At 43.3% G+C, this 17,744-nt stretch overlaps 1 protein-coding gene across 1 annotated transcript in view; it reads left to right on the forward strand.

The window, feature by feature from the left end:
• CCDC85A (coiled-coil domain containing 85A) overlaps nt 1-9,320 on the forward strand; it is an 89,777-nt gene extending 80,457 nt beyond the window's left edge. Inside the window, exon 6 of the mRNA XM_009288486.2 lies at nt 7,394-9,320. Coding sequence (XP_009286761.1) covers nt 7,394-7,483 — 90 coding nt within the window. The 3' untranslated portion in view covers nt 7,484-9,320. The remainder of the gene's footprint in view (nt 1-7,393) is intronic.
• Nucleotides 9,321-17,744: the final 8,424 nt, after the last annotated feature.

Below are 17,744 nucleotides of genomic sequence, written 5' to 3' on the forward strand. Positions count from 1 at the left end.
TTAAAAAAAAAAAAAAAAAAAAAAAATTAAAAAACTGACATCTGTTTTAATTAGTTACCAACCCTTTTCTTTATTAAATAGTTTTTAATTTTTTGTGAAGGATCCCATTAGGATGCCAGGAGGGGCGGAGGGGAGTTACTGCTCTGCAAACGAGCCAGCTAGCGTCAGTGGACATGGCTCAGCCTCTCAGCAGTCTGACTCAGTGGTAAATGCTCTGAAGGTAACGCTCCTCCGGTACAGTCCATGCAAAACGTCCTGTCTGTTACTCAACACATGTCGTATTGTCCTGGCAACATTCCTGTGGACACCACTGGGATGTTACTGTCATGAGCGGGATTGTTTTTCTGTTTGTCACTCATTGCATCTGTGGACTGTGTGTTTCTCGGGGCAGGGATCCGGCCCTTACAATGGGGCTGGTGCCAGCTGTAGCTGCTCTGCAAATCACTTACGCTTGTACAGTTTTTCTTTGAAGGTGAAAGCGGTGTTTTTCTGAATAAGGAAGTCTTTCTACTTCATCTAGGATGCATATTTGTTCTCCAGTGGAATATAATGGATTCCTATAACCCATGCAGAGAGAAATACTTTAATGCAAAGATAAAGCCAATGTGTGTGGTATATTCATAATAAAAATAGCAGAACTTTGGGCTGAAGACCATGCATCATGATCCCAAGGCCAGCGTTGAAACTTCTGTGAGAGCAGATGTGATTTACTCTGAAGTCGGGGTTGAATTGCAAAGACCTGTCTTGCATTGATAAACAGCAATTGACACAAGCGATCAAAGGGGCAAATTTGCAAGTTCTTACCTATGTCAATAGTGAAACTGTTGCAATTAAAGAAACTTAGAAAGCTGTTAGAAGATGCAGTGGTTTATCAGGTGATCTGAATCAACAGCTGGCTGAGTTCACTGTCCCATTGCAGCATGTGCATCAGCTGTGTCCATGCTTCTCTGGAGAGGATTAAAAACTAATGGTGAGCTGAGCAGAGAGCATGGACTTTGTATTCCTGTCTCCTAACACTGGCTCTGACATGGTTGTTTTCTGGTCGTTTTCTCTCCTGTACTGCACTCATTAGCTAAACTGCTTTAATATTCATTCGGATAAGTGGGTGTTATTCCCCACCTATACAGACATTGCAGGGACATACTGGTTACTTGGAGGGGGTAGGTTTGCACTCCTTCAGGGGAGAACTGGAAGGGACTTTTGTAGACATTTGCTCTGTTTTTGAGCTTCGTGGAGATGCACAGTGCACAGTAAGAGCTCAGTAGTGCTCTTGACTTTCCTGGACATCTGGGTTTATGTGCAGGGTGATTATCTTCCACATGTCTGGGTGACATTGACTTCTGCTCCATGAAGCCTGAGGAAATAGGTTTATGCAAGTGAACTGTGCACAAATTACAACAATCAGATCCCTTCCTGTAACATAAAACCCAGGTGCAGGGCTTCACCACAGCCACCTTGCCTGTTTTTCTGACTTCCAAACAGGGGAAGCAGCAGAGTGCTTGAGCCCCTCTCCACGTGCACACAATTGCAGGTCCCCTCTCTAACAGTCACCCCTGACCTCGTCCCCATCGGCAGCACTCTGCCCGTGAGGGCGGTGGTCTCACCCTCATACAGGAGAGGTACGATGAACCTGCCGTTCCCGGCTGCTGAGGAGCGCCCGGTTCAGCAGTGCTCGAGGTCCTGTGTGCATCTTCCATATATTTCACCTGCTGTTGCCTAAAAAATAAAGCTATGCCAAGTAATTTTGTCAAGAGATCATGCATAATTATTGAAAAAAAAAGCCTTTTGTAGTTCTCTTAAAATACCCATTGGCAAAGACACTTCCCTGAATGGAACATTTAACAACATGCTTTTGACAACCTGTAATAGCTGGTTGGTGTAAGTGAAATATTTGAACAATGGCTGATACCTTGGCTGCTGAAACGGATTGATAAGAAACACACAGAATTTAGTTCAATTTGATGTGAAAGCTCAGCTTTTAGTTTGGTAGGAAGTATTGCAGCAGGCAGAAATAGATATAAATGATACTGTTATATTTGAAATGGAAAGTGAGCTGTCAGCTAAACAGACTGCCCCCAACCTTCCCCATCCCCAGCCAGGGAGGAGACCCTGCTGTTTCCCAGAGTGAAGCATATGGGTTTGATCCTGCCTTTCTGGGGAATGCAGAGCTCCCACTTGCATCACTTAGCAGAATCAGATGCAGGAGGAAGAACAAGCCAAAGTAAGGAGCCTGTTTTTCTTTACAAATTTGGCAATTTGGAATTCCTGCAAAAAAGAAATAGTCTTTGTTACAAAACCTCATTGTTAGCGCAATCCCCTTCTGCACAGCAAGAAATCTAAAGAGCGGGAATGTATTTTAAAGGGACAGATCCATAAGAAAACAGAGGGAGGTCATTGCTAAAAATAGTGCTGTTTTTTTCCAGAGTAATGAGGAGACTTTAAAAAAAAAAAAAAAATTGCCTGTGAATCTCCCACTGGTGGAGACAGTGGTGAAAGAGGGAGAAGAGCTTTGCCATGCAGCTGGTCTGATAAAGGCTCTTCCATGACCCGATCTGTCACGCAGGGTGGTTGAAAGAAGAAAATGCCACGTGTGTCCCCCCACGCCTCGGCCTTCGCGATCTTCCCCACCCTGCCAGTGGTTATGGGATTATTCCCCATGTGCAAGTGGTGTCATTAGGGATATATAAATAGTTATTTCATATGGCAGGATGTGTTTGTTTCTTCTTGCAAGCTGTATATGACCAAACTGCATGCGTGTGCATGGAGGCGTGCATATTCCACGTGGGTTTGCTTTGCAGGCCAGGGTTTATATTCAGGGAATGATGACTGTTACCTAGTCTGACTGCCTGAATAACCAAGGGCACAGGCTTACCTGTGAAACTTGCATTGGGTTTTCCTATCCTGAGTTCAGTGTCACCTACTGGAAACTCCACTATGCCATCTGCAAATTAACTTGAGGTATGCTTTTTAATTGAAGACAAGGTCTGAGGCCAAGTATAGGAGTTGCTGCAGAAAACTAAGTGTTCTGTGGTACCCAGGAGGTCAGGCAAGAAGATTTAATGATCCCTTCTGCCCTGAAATCCAGAGCACTGCAATCAAGCTAAGTATCTTTAAATGCAATTGGTCAGTTATGTATGCATACCCATACTCAGGAAGGACCCATGAAAGCTTAAATATACTACTGCTCTTATTTGTGGCTGCAAAACAAATTTGTAAAATAAAATTTCCTTCTTTTTTTTTTTTTTTTTTAACCATACTCTTGTCTTGGAAGCTCAGGAAAATATAAATCAGCAGGCTGTTAAAGACTCTTAAGACTCTTAAGAGTCTCACTACTTTAGTGGGACACAAAAAGCTGTGGCTGCAGAAATGTGCAGTATAAGTTTAAGGTGTTTAATCTTACATTCCATATTGAGCCTGGAAACACCTGAAGATGAAAGTAGTTTTTGTTTAAATGCTGACAATACGCCCTTGAAGATTTTATATGGAAATTAAGTCAATTACTGTTTCTGTAATGCAATTACTGTTTTATTAGGAGCACTATAATTTTAACATGTTGGTTAGTATTGATCAGAAGAATCTACGTGTGATAATATATCTGGGATGAAGTACTGTATGACTCAGCTGACCTGAATTTATCCTTCATAAGGATAAAATTTGGCAAGTGTGATGAAATCTGGCAGCCTCGCTTTCCCCATCTGTACAGTGGCACCTATGTATTTTCCTGCCTACACTATTCCTTGGCAATTTATGGATAAAAAAGCAGTTTCTAACTAATACATATTTAATAGTAATCCATAAAAGTTGCCGTGATGTAAGTAATGTCACTTCTAAAATGCTAATATACTAAATTTGACATTATCAATTCATTTTTGTAAATCCCAAATATATGCTTGTATTCTGCCTTGTCTCTTTGTTCCCCAGCCATTCAAAGCTCTGCTGCTGGCATTGAAATGCTACCTTTTCTTCTGACTTTTATAATCTATGTCTGATTTGACTATTGATATATTATTATACTTTTAAAATAGTTGGTTATTTCCTTTCTGGTTTTACTTTTTCTTACGTTCATCCAGTCCATGTTAAAAGTACAGTGGATTTGTCATAAACTAATTATAATGTTTCTTTTCTTTTGCACTCTCATTGCAGTTCCTTCCAGTTTGTAGCTCACTGTTTTGCTCCAGCTTTATGCACTGTGGGTGTTTTACATGAAACATTTGCTACGGCATCATTTTGCCTGTGAAAACAGGGGAATGATGACAAGTTTCATTTTGGGCTTTGTAATTTTGGTGCCTAGTCTTGATTGGTACCAAAATGCAATTTGGATGTAGAATCCATGTTGTAGGAACTTTATGGTGTGACATGATCATATTGATATTTTATTAAGATAATGGACGTGGGAATCCTCTCCTCAGGATGTGCATATGGTATTGGTACCACCTCATCAACAACGTATTTGGGAATGTTTTTGCTTTGTATTTATATTCTTGCATTGTCTTAGGAGAACGTAGCAATATGTAGCAGCAGGTTTAGAGGTAGTTTATCATGTATTAGTGAGCATGGAGGTAATTTCAAAGCACAGGAATGTTTGGATTAAGCCTGGAGGGGTGTTCTTCATGATTTTCCTCAGGCTACTGGTAAGTTTTGTTCACAGGGCTGCAGCATGCTCACTTGGGCTGGCAGCCTGGGAGCCAAAGGCGAGATGGGATACGCCTTATGGGATTGGTGGGGTAGCTGGGCAAGAGGGGTCGGGGAGCCCAGAGATCTCCACGAGTATTTCGTGCTGCACATGAAGTACCATGGGCCTCGAATGCTACCACAGCCAGCAGGTGATGTAGCTGCTCTCGTCTGCAGTTAGGGTGCAGGTTTCTGCCTGGCTTCCGGGGAGAAGATTTCTCCGTCCTTTCACTCCTGTACGTTGGAAGTAAGCTAGAAATGAGTTGCCATGACTTCATTGTGAACCTCGTAGCTGTCTGTTATTCAGTCAAGGTTTCTGCTGAAATTTTGGGTGAAGTTTTTGGTACTGGGCTTTTTACTCTGTCATAACTATTTAAAACACATTCAGGAATGCTTAAGTATTACATTTTCTCTTCAGTGCTTGTAAATGCAAAGTAATTCCATTAGTGCTGCTTGTGGCAAGTCAGCCTTGAACTAGTGAACTGAGAAGGAAGCAACCCTACATGCAAATCCAAAATGCACATACAATGCAGAGGGCCAAACAAATACGTGTACAGAAGGCAGCGGTATGTACAGCTATCATGACTGTGCAAAGAACTGTACATATGCCAGCACAAAAGGAGAGTTTGGTGATAAAGCTGCAGAAACTTAGCCTATATCATCCCGTGTTTCTGGAAAGGAGGCAAATGAAATTACTGTGATGCCTTTGAGACCCAGGTATCTGTTGGACTGTATGCACAAGTAGAAGTGGTTGCTGATAAAGATGTCTCCATTTCCCACCCATAAAAATGGCATGAGTATTCCTTTTGACCCCATCTTGTCAATTCTGCTTAGCATATTGACTTTCCAGGGCTGCCTTGTATGCGTTTGTCCCTTCCTAGCAATCAGGGGTCATTTGTTCAGCTGGAAATACAGGACTTTGGGAAGCGTCACCTTTTAGTTTATTATTGTGCCAGCATTAGCTGCTTGGTAAATGTTGTCTAATGTTTATTGACCAGAAAAATTGTTGAAATTATATGTACAATGTGCCTTCTCACAAAAGCTATCCAAGAGGTTTTACTTCTTGATAATATGAAGTTAGGAACATCAGCAACCAAACGTTGGAAAGAAATGCTTGTCTCATCAAATCCAGCCTTCCGCCGTTTCTGATGGCTCAGCCATAGACAGCTCATTTGGGAGGTTTCACTGAAAACCCATTTTCCATGCTTTCACCATGGCACAGTGTTTCACAATACAGCAAACATAGCTAAAACACATGCATATTTTTATGATGATAACATGATTCCACCTGTTTTCCTTCTCATTTCAGGCTGCAAGATTCTGGTCATATGGAAAGTTTGCAGGGTTTGGGTTATGCCCACCCATTAGTATTAAAGACAGTTCCCTTTAAAGGACTTCAATTTGTTTGGCCCTGTGTAGTAAGACTGTAGTCTTATTGCTTCCAGTCTTGGAGTGTTTCTGTTTTTCACGCTTTTACTCAGGTTTTCTTCAGCAGAGGCTCAGAGGAACTGCATTATTTTCCCATCGCTTGCACAGAATAACAGTAGGACCTTGGGGTTGTTCTGCCTTTGCTCATCAGCTGTAGGAACTGGGGCTGGTGTTGTCTTTTCAGGGTGTTGACTTCCCAAGATCCAGCTGCTTTGTGTTTATTCAGTTCCAGCTAATGCAATCTGTTCACTCCTGGGCTTTAGGCACTGTTAAAATACAAATAATAAATAATGACAATGGAAAACAGTTTTTGCCTTTCTCGACAGTCATATTGCTATTGCTCCAGAGATTAATGAGTGGTTGAGTAGCAGCTATACTTTAGTTGGTTGCTAGTTGATTATTATTAAACAGAAATAATCTTACACTGCAATACACAGTATGATGGTAATACTTCCAGCAACCCCTGGAAGAGATGCCTGGTGATACGACACAAGATACTGATTCTCCTGCTTATAATCAGTCAATCTTTTTATAAGTCATTATAAAATACTATCCTATTTTTTTTTTTGGTATAACTTCTCTGCATTTTTAATTCCATAATTGTAACATGGATGTTATGCAATCATGAATGGGAGTAGATGTGAGTATGAGGAAGGAAACCTTTATAACCTATAGTCCACACTAAGAAAAAAATTGCTAACTTTGACTAAATTGTAGATGTTGCTCTGGTTCAGCAAAACACACAAGCATGTCTAGAACAGTGATTACATGCACAATTCCTCTGATCTCAAGGAAGAACAAATGAAATAAAACAAACGCTTTTAATGCCTTGCTTGATTTTAAGAGAACAAGTAAATTCTTTGAAAAAGGGGAGAACTGCCCTGTGCTTTGTAAACTGGAAATGTTTAGACTCCTCTGGACTGAGCTTCGTGCTTTGGAATTGCGTTTGCAAGAGGTGTGGTTTGGGAAATAGTAGAATGAAGTTTCAGTTGAGGCCTGTAAATGTCCTCAGTCTTGTATCTGAAGCACAAAATATCCTGGTGATGCACGTGCTAGTTCATTTGTCCCTGTTTTTAATCATTTTTACCTAGAAGCATGTGCTTTCTGTGTTCAGAAGGAATGTTGTATCCCTTGAGAAATATTCTCTTCTCCTGTTGTGTGTCCTTCCCCTCTGTCCTCACCTGTGCTGCATGGTCTGCTTAATGAACGTGTGGTGTTTCCAGATGCATGTCTGTATGAACGCCAGTACACCTTAACTGGTGATAATGAGATCTCTTTCCATCCCTCCCTTTAGGTTGTGTGGAGGAAACTTGGAGATGCTGCAGGGTCGTGCCCTGGAATTAGACAACATTTGTCAGGAAATCAATACAAAGGACCTATGTAAAAGGCCCTGAGCAAGTCCTCTCTCTGAAGAGTTTGAGCTGCCGATAAGAGAGAAAGAACTGACTGTGTCCACAGCGACTTCCCAGCTGATGACGGGGTGTCTGTAAGCATTGCAAGAGACTTCATTGGAAACTAGTAGAGATTCTGCACAGAGGTCTTTTGGAGGAGCCATGTTGTCAGTGTCCCCCGAATATTGCTGTTTCGGTATACTGGCTAATGAAATGCTGCTGCCGCATCGTCACTTCAACTCACCACATTTAGAAGCACTGAGGTATTTCCATCCTAACTAAAAGATAATCGGGATTCTGCAGGAGTTACATGAAATAAGTTTTATTTTGGTTAGTTACAGTGAATCTCTAGTAAGTCTGAATGAATTTTCCACTGGATTTAACAGAGGTTTTTCACCAGACTGGAGAGACGTTGATAAACTGTGCCTTTGGTCTCCACAGTTTTGAGAAAGTCACTTCTTGGTAACTCACACTTCAGTCTGTAAAGTTAATGGTGCTTAGGCGATTTCCAGACGATTTTTTTGCTTTGGTAGAATACCTGCCTTTGGAGGTGCTAAAAGACCATAAAGTCTCCTAACCAGCCAGTAGTGTAGCATAACTACAGTACTTGTAGTGAAACACAATTTCTTTCTAAATGAAAGTAGAGAGAGCTTTCTTTTCGATTCTCTTTGATGCACATCTTCTGAAGACGTGTACAATGTTCGCAGCCCTTTAATGAACAGCATACTTAGGTATCACTATTACAGGTCTCAAATCAGAATTTCCATCAAGAGTGTTTTTTGGAAAGTATTTTCCAATTGTCAGGATGCTAATTTCTACTGTTTAATTTAGAGACACACTGGTTTATTTAACAAGAGTCTATAAGGATCTAAAAGATTGCACTGCATTATAAAAAAGCTTTTCTTGCCACTGTAGCATTCTTTCAAAGAAAAAGGTTTTATTATACTCAGAGCATGTCTTTCATTATTATGAGGCAGAAAGCTCTTGTTCAGATTGCCTGAGATTTGACCAGACGGCGCCCTAGATGTGCTTAGTTTATTTTTATCTATGTGTATGACACTAGTTGTGTGTATTGAATTGCAATGATAGGTATTTTGTGTATATCTAAAAGCAATGATAGTTTCATGTATGAATGTGCAACAGGCTTGTGACTGAATGCTGTTGCTTAACTTTTTACCATAGCTGAGCATCAAAAAGACTAATAAAAATTAAAAAAAAAAAAAATAGGAATGCAACAATTCCTGGGTTTCTGGTTTGTTCTTGGTTACTAAGATTTGAGCCAAAGTCAGAACCTCTGTTTTCTCTGAGCTTGCAACGTGCTGTATTCGTGGGCTGTTTGCAGTGGGATGTAGCTCGGTTGCTGTACAATCTTTTGTTCTATAGGAGTATGATGTAAATCTGCTAACTGTCTTCAGAAAAGGTGTGTTAATTTACAGCAGTAATTATATTGGTTTCTGTTGATATTTTTACTTGGTACCATTTGACGTAAGGCCTCTGATCCAGCATTGCTTTCTCGGGCAAAACTCCTGTTCACTCCGTGTCCTTGAATCTGGCCTTCCATTTTGAAACGTTGCACTCCTGCATAATTTCTTATATATTACCCAGCCCAAACAGTTGTCTGTTATCTTTACGTGTTGTTTTCTCCCATACATATTGTTTGCATAGTTAAACTTCAATTGTTGTATTCCTATATATCTATATATATGTATGAAAAAATGTAAAACATGTACTTGTGCCTGCAGTACGTATGTGCAGGGGCTAATCTGAGGGACACTGGTCTTTTGACACTACACTTGTGTAAATTTTGATACTGTATTAAAACTATTTTTTTACAGTTCTGCATACGATTGGGTATCAAGTATCTGTGTTCATCTTAGCAACGGTAATAAATTGTAGAATCTCACCATTGTTTGCTCTCCTTTAATGACCAAAGCCGCGAGGTGCTCAGGCTCACATGCAGTTCGCTTTGAAAGAGCTGTTTGAAACGTTTCCTGCTTGGTTGAGAAATTAGCTGCATGTTGTGGATTTTTGTTCACTTTCTCTCCAGGTGTCTTAAATCCCAGATACGTGGACCTGCTTATTTCTTTTATGCTAACTGAGGTAGCTGCTCTATGTGTTATAGATAGACAGCGGGGGGCCATGTGGCAGCTCCAGGTGTGCCCCCCGCACATGCCCCAGGTGCGACGCATTAAGTCCCCAGCTGTGCTGCAAGGGCAGCCCCGGGGCACCTGTGAGGGGCCCTTCCTCCCCTCTGCTTGCACAGTGTGGCTTTGAGGCGAGGACAGGGCGATATGGAGCTCCCAGAGCCGTTTCGCTCAGGTAAGAGACGCATGCGTGTTCGTGGTACTGGGGGAGGCTGGCTGTGTCCCACTGTGTGTCAGCGGCCTCCTGTGCCCACCTCATCTCCGCCCTGGGACCGGGCTCCCTCGTCTCCCCACAGGCTGTGCGTGTTGGGGGAAAGGGCAGCAAAAGGGCTGCCTATTGCTGCTTGTGCCAGTGAGCAGAAAACTTCCACTAAATTTTCTGGAAAAAAAATACTTCGTACAATCAGTATCTTGGAGCTAATAAGTCCTGTGGGGGCCCCTAAAAAATACAGCTTACTAAGAGGAGAAAGTGTGCAGTGTGCAGAGAAGAGGGTCAGTGCTCTTGAGGGGTCCTGTAGCCTGCCGATACGTCTCTGCGCTAATGAATAAAAATTGCTGTAGTAGTTATGGACCTTCATCTCATCTGTCTTGCTCTCCGCCTGCATGTTTAGGCGTTTTTCAGTAAAATGTGATTGCGCCAAGCCTCACAGACTCCTCATTCAATTGTTTTTAGCATAATTCTGCTTCAGTCGAAAGTTTGCACATGTTGTTACGGGGCCGTTCCCAGCTTCTGAGCTGAGCATGAATGAGCTATAAAATTTACTATGCAAGTGAAAAATAAAAAGCACGCAGCGAACGGAGGGAGTGAATGGCGTTTTTCAGTAAAATGTGATTGCGCCAAGCCTCACAGACTCCTCATTCAATTGTTTTTAGCATAATTCTGCTTCAGTCGAAAGTTTGCACATGTTGTTACGGGGCCGTTCCCAGCTTCTGAGCTGAGCATGAATGAGCTATAAAATTTACTATGCAAGTGAATTTTAAATAGCACTCGTGTAGCGGATGTAGTGAGTGGATTTTACATTCTGGAGTGGAGAAAAGCTGCTTTGCTGAAGGGTTAGAAGGCAAAGAATGGCAGTTTGTTTGTCAGCAAGTGAATGGTTTTAGTAGAGCCCGTTCCCCCAAAGGTTGCAGTTGATGGACGTGTTTATGAACACGGCACAAAGCCAGTGTGCCCTTTTTAATGTTTTGAGCACAGCCAGCCCAAACAGCCTCTGCAGCATGGGGACGGCACCTGGCCCCACGCTCCTTTGTGCTGCCCGAACCTCTCAAACACCAAATGCCCCACAGGCTTTCCGTGTTGCTGTCGGGTACCTCCCCAACAAATACCGCTCTTGCCAGGGCACCGGTTCATTTAATTCTTTATATGTTTTGAAATAAGTCCCAGGGTGGTGTGAATTCTTTATACTGATCTCACCAGTTTGATATAGAAGAAAGTGACTCAGCCACTTTTTCCCCCGCTTTCGGGGGGGGGAGGAAGTCTTGATGAGACTGTCCTTTATTGTGAATTCCTGCAGAACAGAGCAGCAAATACAGCTGCCAGGTATGTGATGCCAAGACCTCCTTATGTCTCCACACTTGTGTTTTCCAGGTTCAGGTGAACCACGTACACAGGGAACCCAGCCATGAATGTCCATCCTCAAGCCAGCAACTAGCTCTGTGACTCTGGTCATCCAAAAACCTGAAGGTAAGAACAGCTGACTCGACAGATATTCAATATGTGGAAGAGAAACTTTAGTTGTTATGAAAAGCCAAATACTGGGGCCACTTCACAAAAAGATCAGAGGGGAAGGGAAGGCTTAGTAATTCCTGAAAGAGCGTGAGACTACATGGGGTGCTCCTGGGCACTCCTGCTGACTTTGGTGGGGGGTGAGACAACCCAAAAATGGTAGTGTGAATGAAAATAAAGTTTTAAATAGTCTAACATAAATAAAAATATTATCATGTTTTAAAAACTTAAGAGATAACATGGACCAGAGACATAAACCTTACTTGAATCCTTCTTAACTGAGAAAGCTCAAACTTTTCCACGGGAGTAATTAGAAAACTGAGAAATATTCATGGGGAATGATGAAAAATAAATAAAACCATAGCATCTTCTGATATTGATATGAGGTCTTTGCTGGCCGTGCTGGAGCCAGGCTCTGGGTAGCTCCAGCCCTGTCCAAGCATTTGTGGTTCTTCTCATGCTGCTGGCTGGTGAGGAAGGACCCCAGGGACTTTGTTACATGCTTCCATCTGAAACAGCTTCCTAAACACCTGGTTCACAAAGACATGCCAAAATAATAATAATGAATTATTTAATATGTTTGTTAGAACATGATAATTACTCTCCACTTGAATAAGAATTTGTTATAATTATCTCTTCGATGCTGTGGCCCTGAAGTTTGAAGTTTCTTTGGTGGGTTTTTCCCCACTACTGTGAATAGGTTGAAGTAATTTTTTAAAATAACTTGTAAGTCTTCAGATGAAAAAGTAAAGGAAAAAATAACATTGTGAACCCATCCCCAGACTCTGGAAAGAAAGAGGACAAAGGGAAGGGGGACGGGGACGGGGACCTGTCCTGCCAGGATCCAGGCCGCAGGTGAATCTTCTGCAGTGTTTATGTGATTAGTGGTACAACCCATTTGCTACGCAACTCACCTGTGCGTATGGCAATCTTAAAGGACTCAGAGAAAGGCTGTGTGAGAAATAAGGTGGTTTAATGTTTTCACATGTGATTATTTTTGTAGTATTGGTCTTGATAAATGCCAGGGGACAGGGTTGGCCCATAAGCAGTAGTGTTCCCTGGGCCTGAACATCGCAGCTGGAAAGCAGGAGGGGGTTGATGGCATGGTTTTTTTCAAGAAGCTTTGAAAGTCCCTAGTGACACGAGGACATCTTGGCTCAGGTGAGTGCGCTGAGCCCTGCTAAACCGTAGCATCACTCATGGCTTAAGCATAAAGGTCAGAGAGTGAAAGGAAAACACTCAGTTTTGAGGTGGCCTTTCAAAATAGGATCCGGTTTGTTGTCAGAGTGGTGGGAATTGGCCTGAACATCAATCTGTGGCATGGGGCTGTCGAGCTGCTCAGTTTTCACAGGTGTTAGATTGGGTATTTCCTCTCTTACAAAATCTAAAATTACGTTATTTTTCTCCCCCTGCTGACCGGGAAGTGTTCACAGACTGCTGCATGTGCCCATTTAGAAAGCCCCAGAGCACCCCAGAGCCCACCCTACCCAACCTTGAAAATCCCAGGAAAAGCATACCATGAAACACGGGAACGTTTCCATGGGAACTGTTCCTCTACTCCTGCTAATAAAACGGACCTATAACACAAATGGTAACAGGTCCCCATTTCTGCACCAAACTACAAACAGTGAACGCTACAAAGGGAACCAGTAAAGAGCAGAAGTGTAAATCAACAAAACTGTTAAATTAGGTACGTGCGTGCCTCCCCACAAAAAAACACAAGCATATAAACGAAGCCCTCAGGAAAAAAAAAAAAGATCATTTTAATTATAGCACATCCAGCCAACATAAACCCCATGGATTGTGTGAAATCAGATTTGTTCTTCTGATACACAGCAGGAAGCTCTGTAGCAGATCAAATACGTTCAGGGAGGCTGTCTTGCTAATTGCCGCTTCTAGCTGAGCCAAAGCAAACTATTTAGACAAAGGAGAGAATTCACTTTTTATTTAGTATTAATTATGAAATAGCATGTCTGGATGGGCTTCACAATAACACTACATTTCCTGGGGAAAAAAAAGGAGTTCTAATCCTGTGAAATAGTAGGAGAATTAACCCCTTGCTTCAGCCTGGAACCCCGACACGTGCTTACGATTAAGTGCAAGATAAACGGTGGTCTCGAACAAGGCCTTTCCTTCAATCACAGCAGATTATGAAACTCATTTTAAAGCCTTCTTTACAAGCATTCTTGTATGTTCTCACCTTACGCTGATGTTAAAGCAATGCATTCTTTTCTTTCTGTTGTGACTTTTACACTTCCTCTTGGTTTTTGTTTTTTTTTTTCAGCCTGTTATGGCCATTTTATAGCATCCCTTTGGCTTCTCACTAAAGATTCTGAAGTTTTGCATCAAGTATTTTGGGGCTTGGATGCGTCACTTGGGCACTGTCACTTTGTGCTGCCAGTAGCCTACCAAATGTTGACTGGAGGTTTTATTTTCCTCCTATGCTTTTCTCCTGCAGCATACAAGTGGTGTCTCAGAGCAGCTTAGCTGAATATTAGCATTTGTAGCCATGGACAAATAAAAATCAAAGTGGCAGGGAAGAAGTTGCGATACTGAATGCCAGAAGCGAGTTGTTCTCAGACTTGGTTAACCACCTTCCACACTTGGGCAGCAGGACTGGAGTCACTGATGTTCAGGCCAGGTGGTCGTGTGGCCCAGTAGAAAAGGGGAATGATGATGAACTTACAAGTGTGTGCGGCCAAGTTTGTAGGAAGTGGATGAAAAGATGGAGTAGGAATTGGCTGGGGTTCAAGGCTGCTTCTTACCATTGTGTAACAGGTCCTAGTGATTGCTCTGGTTTTGCTTTCGTTTACATCAAGCTTTGAATATGCATAACTGCAAAAACTGCTTCTTGGAGGCCTTCTGCTCTGGGTGGTGCCATCTAGAAAGACAAACCTTCCACAGCATGGGAAGATATCTTTTCTCCAAGGGAACAAGATGTCACAAATAGCATGAGGACCTCTAAATCTCAGGCTTTGTGGTTCAGTTTCTGTCTTGCTGACCCACGATCCACTCTGCCCTTGCTTAGCTGCCTCCCGGCACCGCCATCCATCAGCTCCCTGCAGAAACATTAGTCTGTTGGTGCACACAGTGTCACCCTTCTGCACCATTGCACCGCGCCTCGCTGGCAGGACTGCTGGCAGCCTTAAATGGCCAACAGGTCTCTTAAGGCTGGAAGGAGAGCATATGTTAGATGCCTTTTAATGCTGAAGACACTTTTTTTTTAAAAAAAAAAGCACATCGTAGCCATTGAGCCTTTCACAATGATGCATGAATTAAGAGCTGCTACTGAACTTACGCACAGTATAGTAAGAGAATGGTATATATTACTAGTTTCCTAGTTGTCAGGATCAATACGTAGCATGGTACAGCCTCCCTTTTGCTCAGGTGCTCACACATGCTCTGTGGGTCTGCATGCAGGTATGCACATGTGCACACCAGGCTTTATTTGAAGGTCACTGAAACAAACAGGACTTAGGTTAGTTTATGGTCTGGTGCGTAGTGCAGTTAGAGGGTGTTGCAGATGGGATGTTCTGCTCTTCCGAGCAAAGTCTGTTCTCTGCTGTAGTGCCCAAAAGGCAGCGCTGATAAGGCTCCCAGCACAGTTTCTCAGCTTTCCTGATCAGGGTACTGGTACCAAACAGTTAAAAGGAGAACCCAAAGTAAAATCAAAAGCAAAAGGGTTTGTAGCCAAACTGCTTACTTGTATCTTGGCATTCGGTGGCATCTGAATGAGTGATTTCAAAGTAAAACACGCTCCTTTGGGATGGTCTGCTCCCTGCGGACAGGTAGAGCACCTCACATTCAGATGAGGTAACCTGTAGCTAAGAGGACTCCAAAGCTTCTTCATTTAATCACAGTAAATAAATTATATGTACATGTTAAACAAAATAAAAGATTTTGCCTCCCAGAGGTTAATTATAGCTAGAAATTTTTGTTAAAATGTTAATTGTTTTGCTAATAACTTTAAAAGGGGGGAGAAAAGGTAAAATAACGATCAATGATTAAACCTTGTCTCCATAAATCCCATTAAATAACATTAGGGGAAAAATGAAATAGATGTTGAAGGCGGTATATTCCAAGATGGCTTCACTAGAAGAGCAAAGCTACATAACTAGCACATTACTGTTTGTTTCTGTACAGGAGAATATCCACTCTGTATCCGAAGGTGCCACAGACCATCAAGACGGGCCAGCAGTCCCCATAGTTGAGGTGCACCCTTGCTGCGTCCCATGGGGAGAGCCTGGCCAGCTTGTCCCCAGACCGAGGGCTTAATGTGGCAAAGCAGAGCTGCCACCATCCTTCGCCCGCTTGGAAAGGACTGTTTGGGCTTGATGCACCACACGTGCAGACAGAGAGAAAGGCAGGAAGGCACCAGTATATTTCTGTAATCATAAATTATGCCATATGTTACCTGGAGTTCAGTCTCTAAATTCTGTGTTGACCCCAATAGCATGTGGCTGTAATTAAGTTGTCCACCAGAGCGGGTCTGCCCGGTGATTACACATCGGGGCCTGACTGCACGTGACAGTGGAGGAAAGGGGTCAGGCACCTGAGGACCTTGACAAGCCACTTGTGAACAGATGAGCCGTTACCATAATTTAATCAGGCTTTGGAAAACACGCTGAAACAATTCATAACAAGTAAACAGGATAGGAGTGGCCTGTAATCATCTGCAGGGGAAGCTGTTGCCATTGGCCATGGCATGTGCCAGCGGCTGAGTGCCAGCAGGGAGCTGCGTGGACCAGGCTCTTAGGCTAGACCATACCAGACGTGCAGGGTTCATCCCCATGCGTTGGTCACCCCTAACCAACCGCAGTGTTGCCCTGTGTTCTATCCAGTTGGATCGTCCTCACGGTGAAAAAGTTTTCCTTATATCTTCCCAGAATTTCCTGTGTTCCCATTTGTGTCTCATCCTTTCACTGGGCACTTCTGGGGAGAGGCACACGCCTTGTGCTCCAGCCCCCGGCCATCGTGGTGGCCTCCCGTGGGCTCGTTCTGGTATGTCCATGTCCATCTGGGGAGCCCAAAACTGGACCCAGCACTCCAGATGTCCCACCAGTGGGAAGTAGATCCCCAGTAGAGGGGAAGGATCACCTCCCTCAGCAGCCCTGTTTTATAAGGGTACTAGATGTGTTTAAATACTGTGGTGACAACGGCTATGTTGGTACTCTGACAGAATGGAAACTACAGAAATATTCGTATACAACATCCATAATCCATATGTGCTTATGTTAAGTAATAGCTTTACTGTGTCCAGCAAAATGTTTTTGCAGGTGCTAATGGAAAATTGAGATTGATGTAAAGGCAGAGAAGTGCCAGCAGTGTGCAATAAACATGCTGCTCTAAAGTAATTTTGGAGAAAATTTCAGATTAAAAATAGATAGAGCAGTTGCCTCAACAAAAAAAAAAAAAAGGTGACCACTTCAGACTATCTGAGTAGCTTCCCTCGGCCCTTTGAAGCTCTTCCTTTTCTCAGATGAAAGATCCTTGTGACCATATACTTGACTTTTTCCCTGCTAATATCCCTGCCTTAGCAGGAAGAAGGAACAATAGAGAGATGGCTTTTGATAATATTCAGACAGTGGTCTGGTCTGCTACTGAGCGGTGCTGAGACTAGTGCAGATAAGGGTTTATCTTTGATCTTGATGAAATAATTGACGCTCAGCATCCTTCAGCGATGCTCACGTGTCAGTTGAAAATGTCTTTGTCTGTTTTGATCCTGTGCTGTTGACGAAGGGACCGAGGGGCTCGTTCCTGCCCACGTCTCCGGTCCGGGGAGGCGTTAGGAGACCCCAAGGACTCTCACTTCCCAGGGTCAGCCCTGTGGGGGTGGAGGTTTTGTGGTTTTGGGACCAGCTGACCATGTCAGGATGTCTGCGTGGCTGGTAACCGTGTCTCATTGCCTGTCGCCATGGGACATACCCTGACATGCCAGCTCTGATTCGGCCGCACTTGTTTTCTCTCTTGTGCTTTCATTGTCAGAAGTGGGGAGGAGAGCAAGGCTGGGTCCTCTCTCCCACTCCTCCTCCTCTCCCCTGCAGTCTCGTGGGGCTGTTTCTCACATTTTTTTTCCTCAGTCCTCACTGACAGGTGACATTTTGTCTGTTCTTAAACCCACTTCCCCTGAGGTGCCTCTGGTGAGGCTGAGGGGCGGGGCTGTGCCCTGGGCTGGGGCTGCTGGAACCAGCCGGAACCGGCTGGAACCAGCTGTGCCCAGCGGGAGGCAGCCCCCACCTCTCCTCACAGCGCAGCCGACGCCCGGGCGCTCACACCCACTGCAGGTACTCGTGATCTATATTAAAAATCCCACCTGAATTTTCTCCCTAAAGGTAGATGGAGTCTCACAACAAGCTCTGCATTTTCTGGGTGGGCTGAACTACC

The sequence above is a fragment of the Aptenodytes forsteri genome, unplaced genomic scaffold (genome assembly GCF_000699145.1).
Source record: "Aptenodytes forsteri isolate BGI_AS27 unplaced genomic scaffold, ASM69914v1 Scaffold185, whole genome shotgun sequence".
Lineage (NCBI taxonomy): Eukaryota > Metazoa > Chordata > Aves > Sphenisciformes > Spheniscidae > Aptenodytes > Aptenodytes forsteri.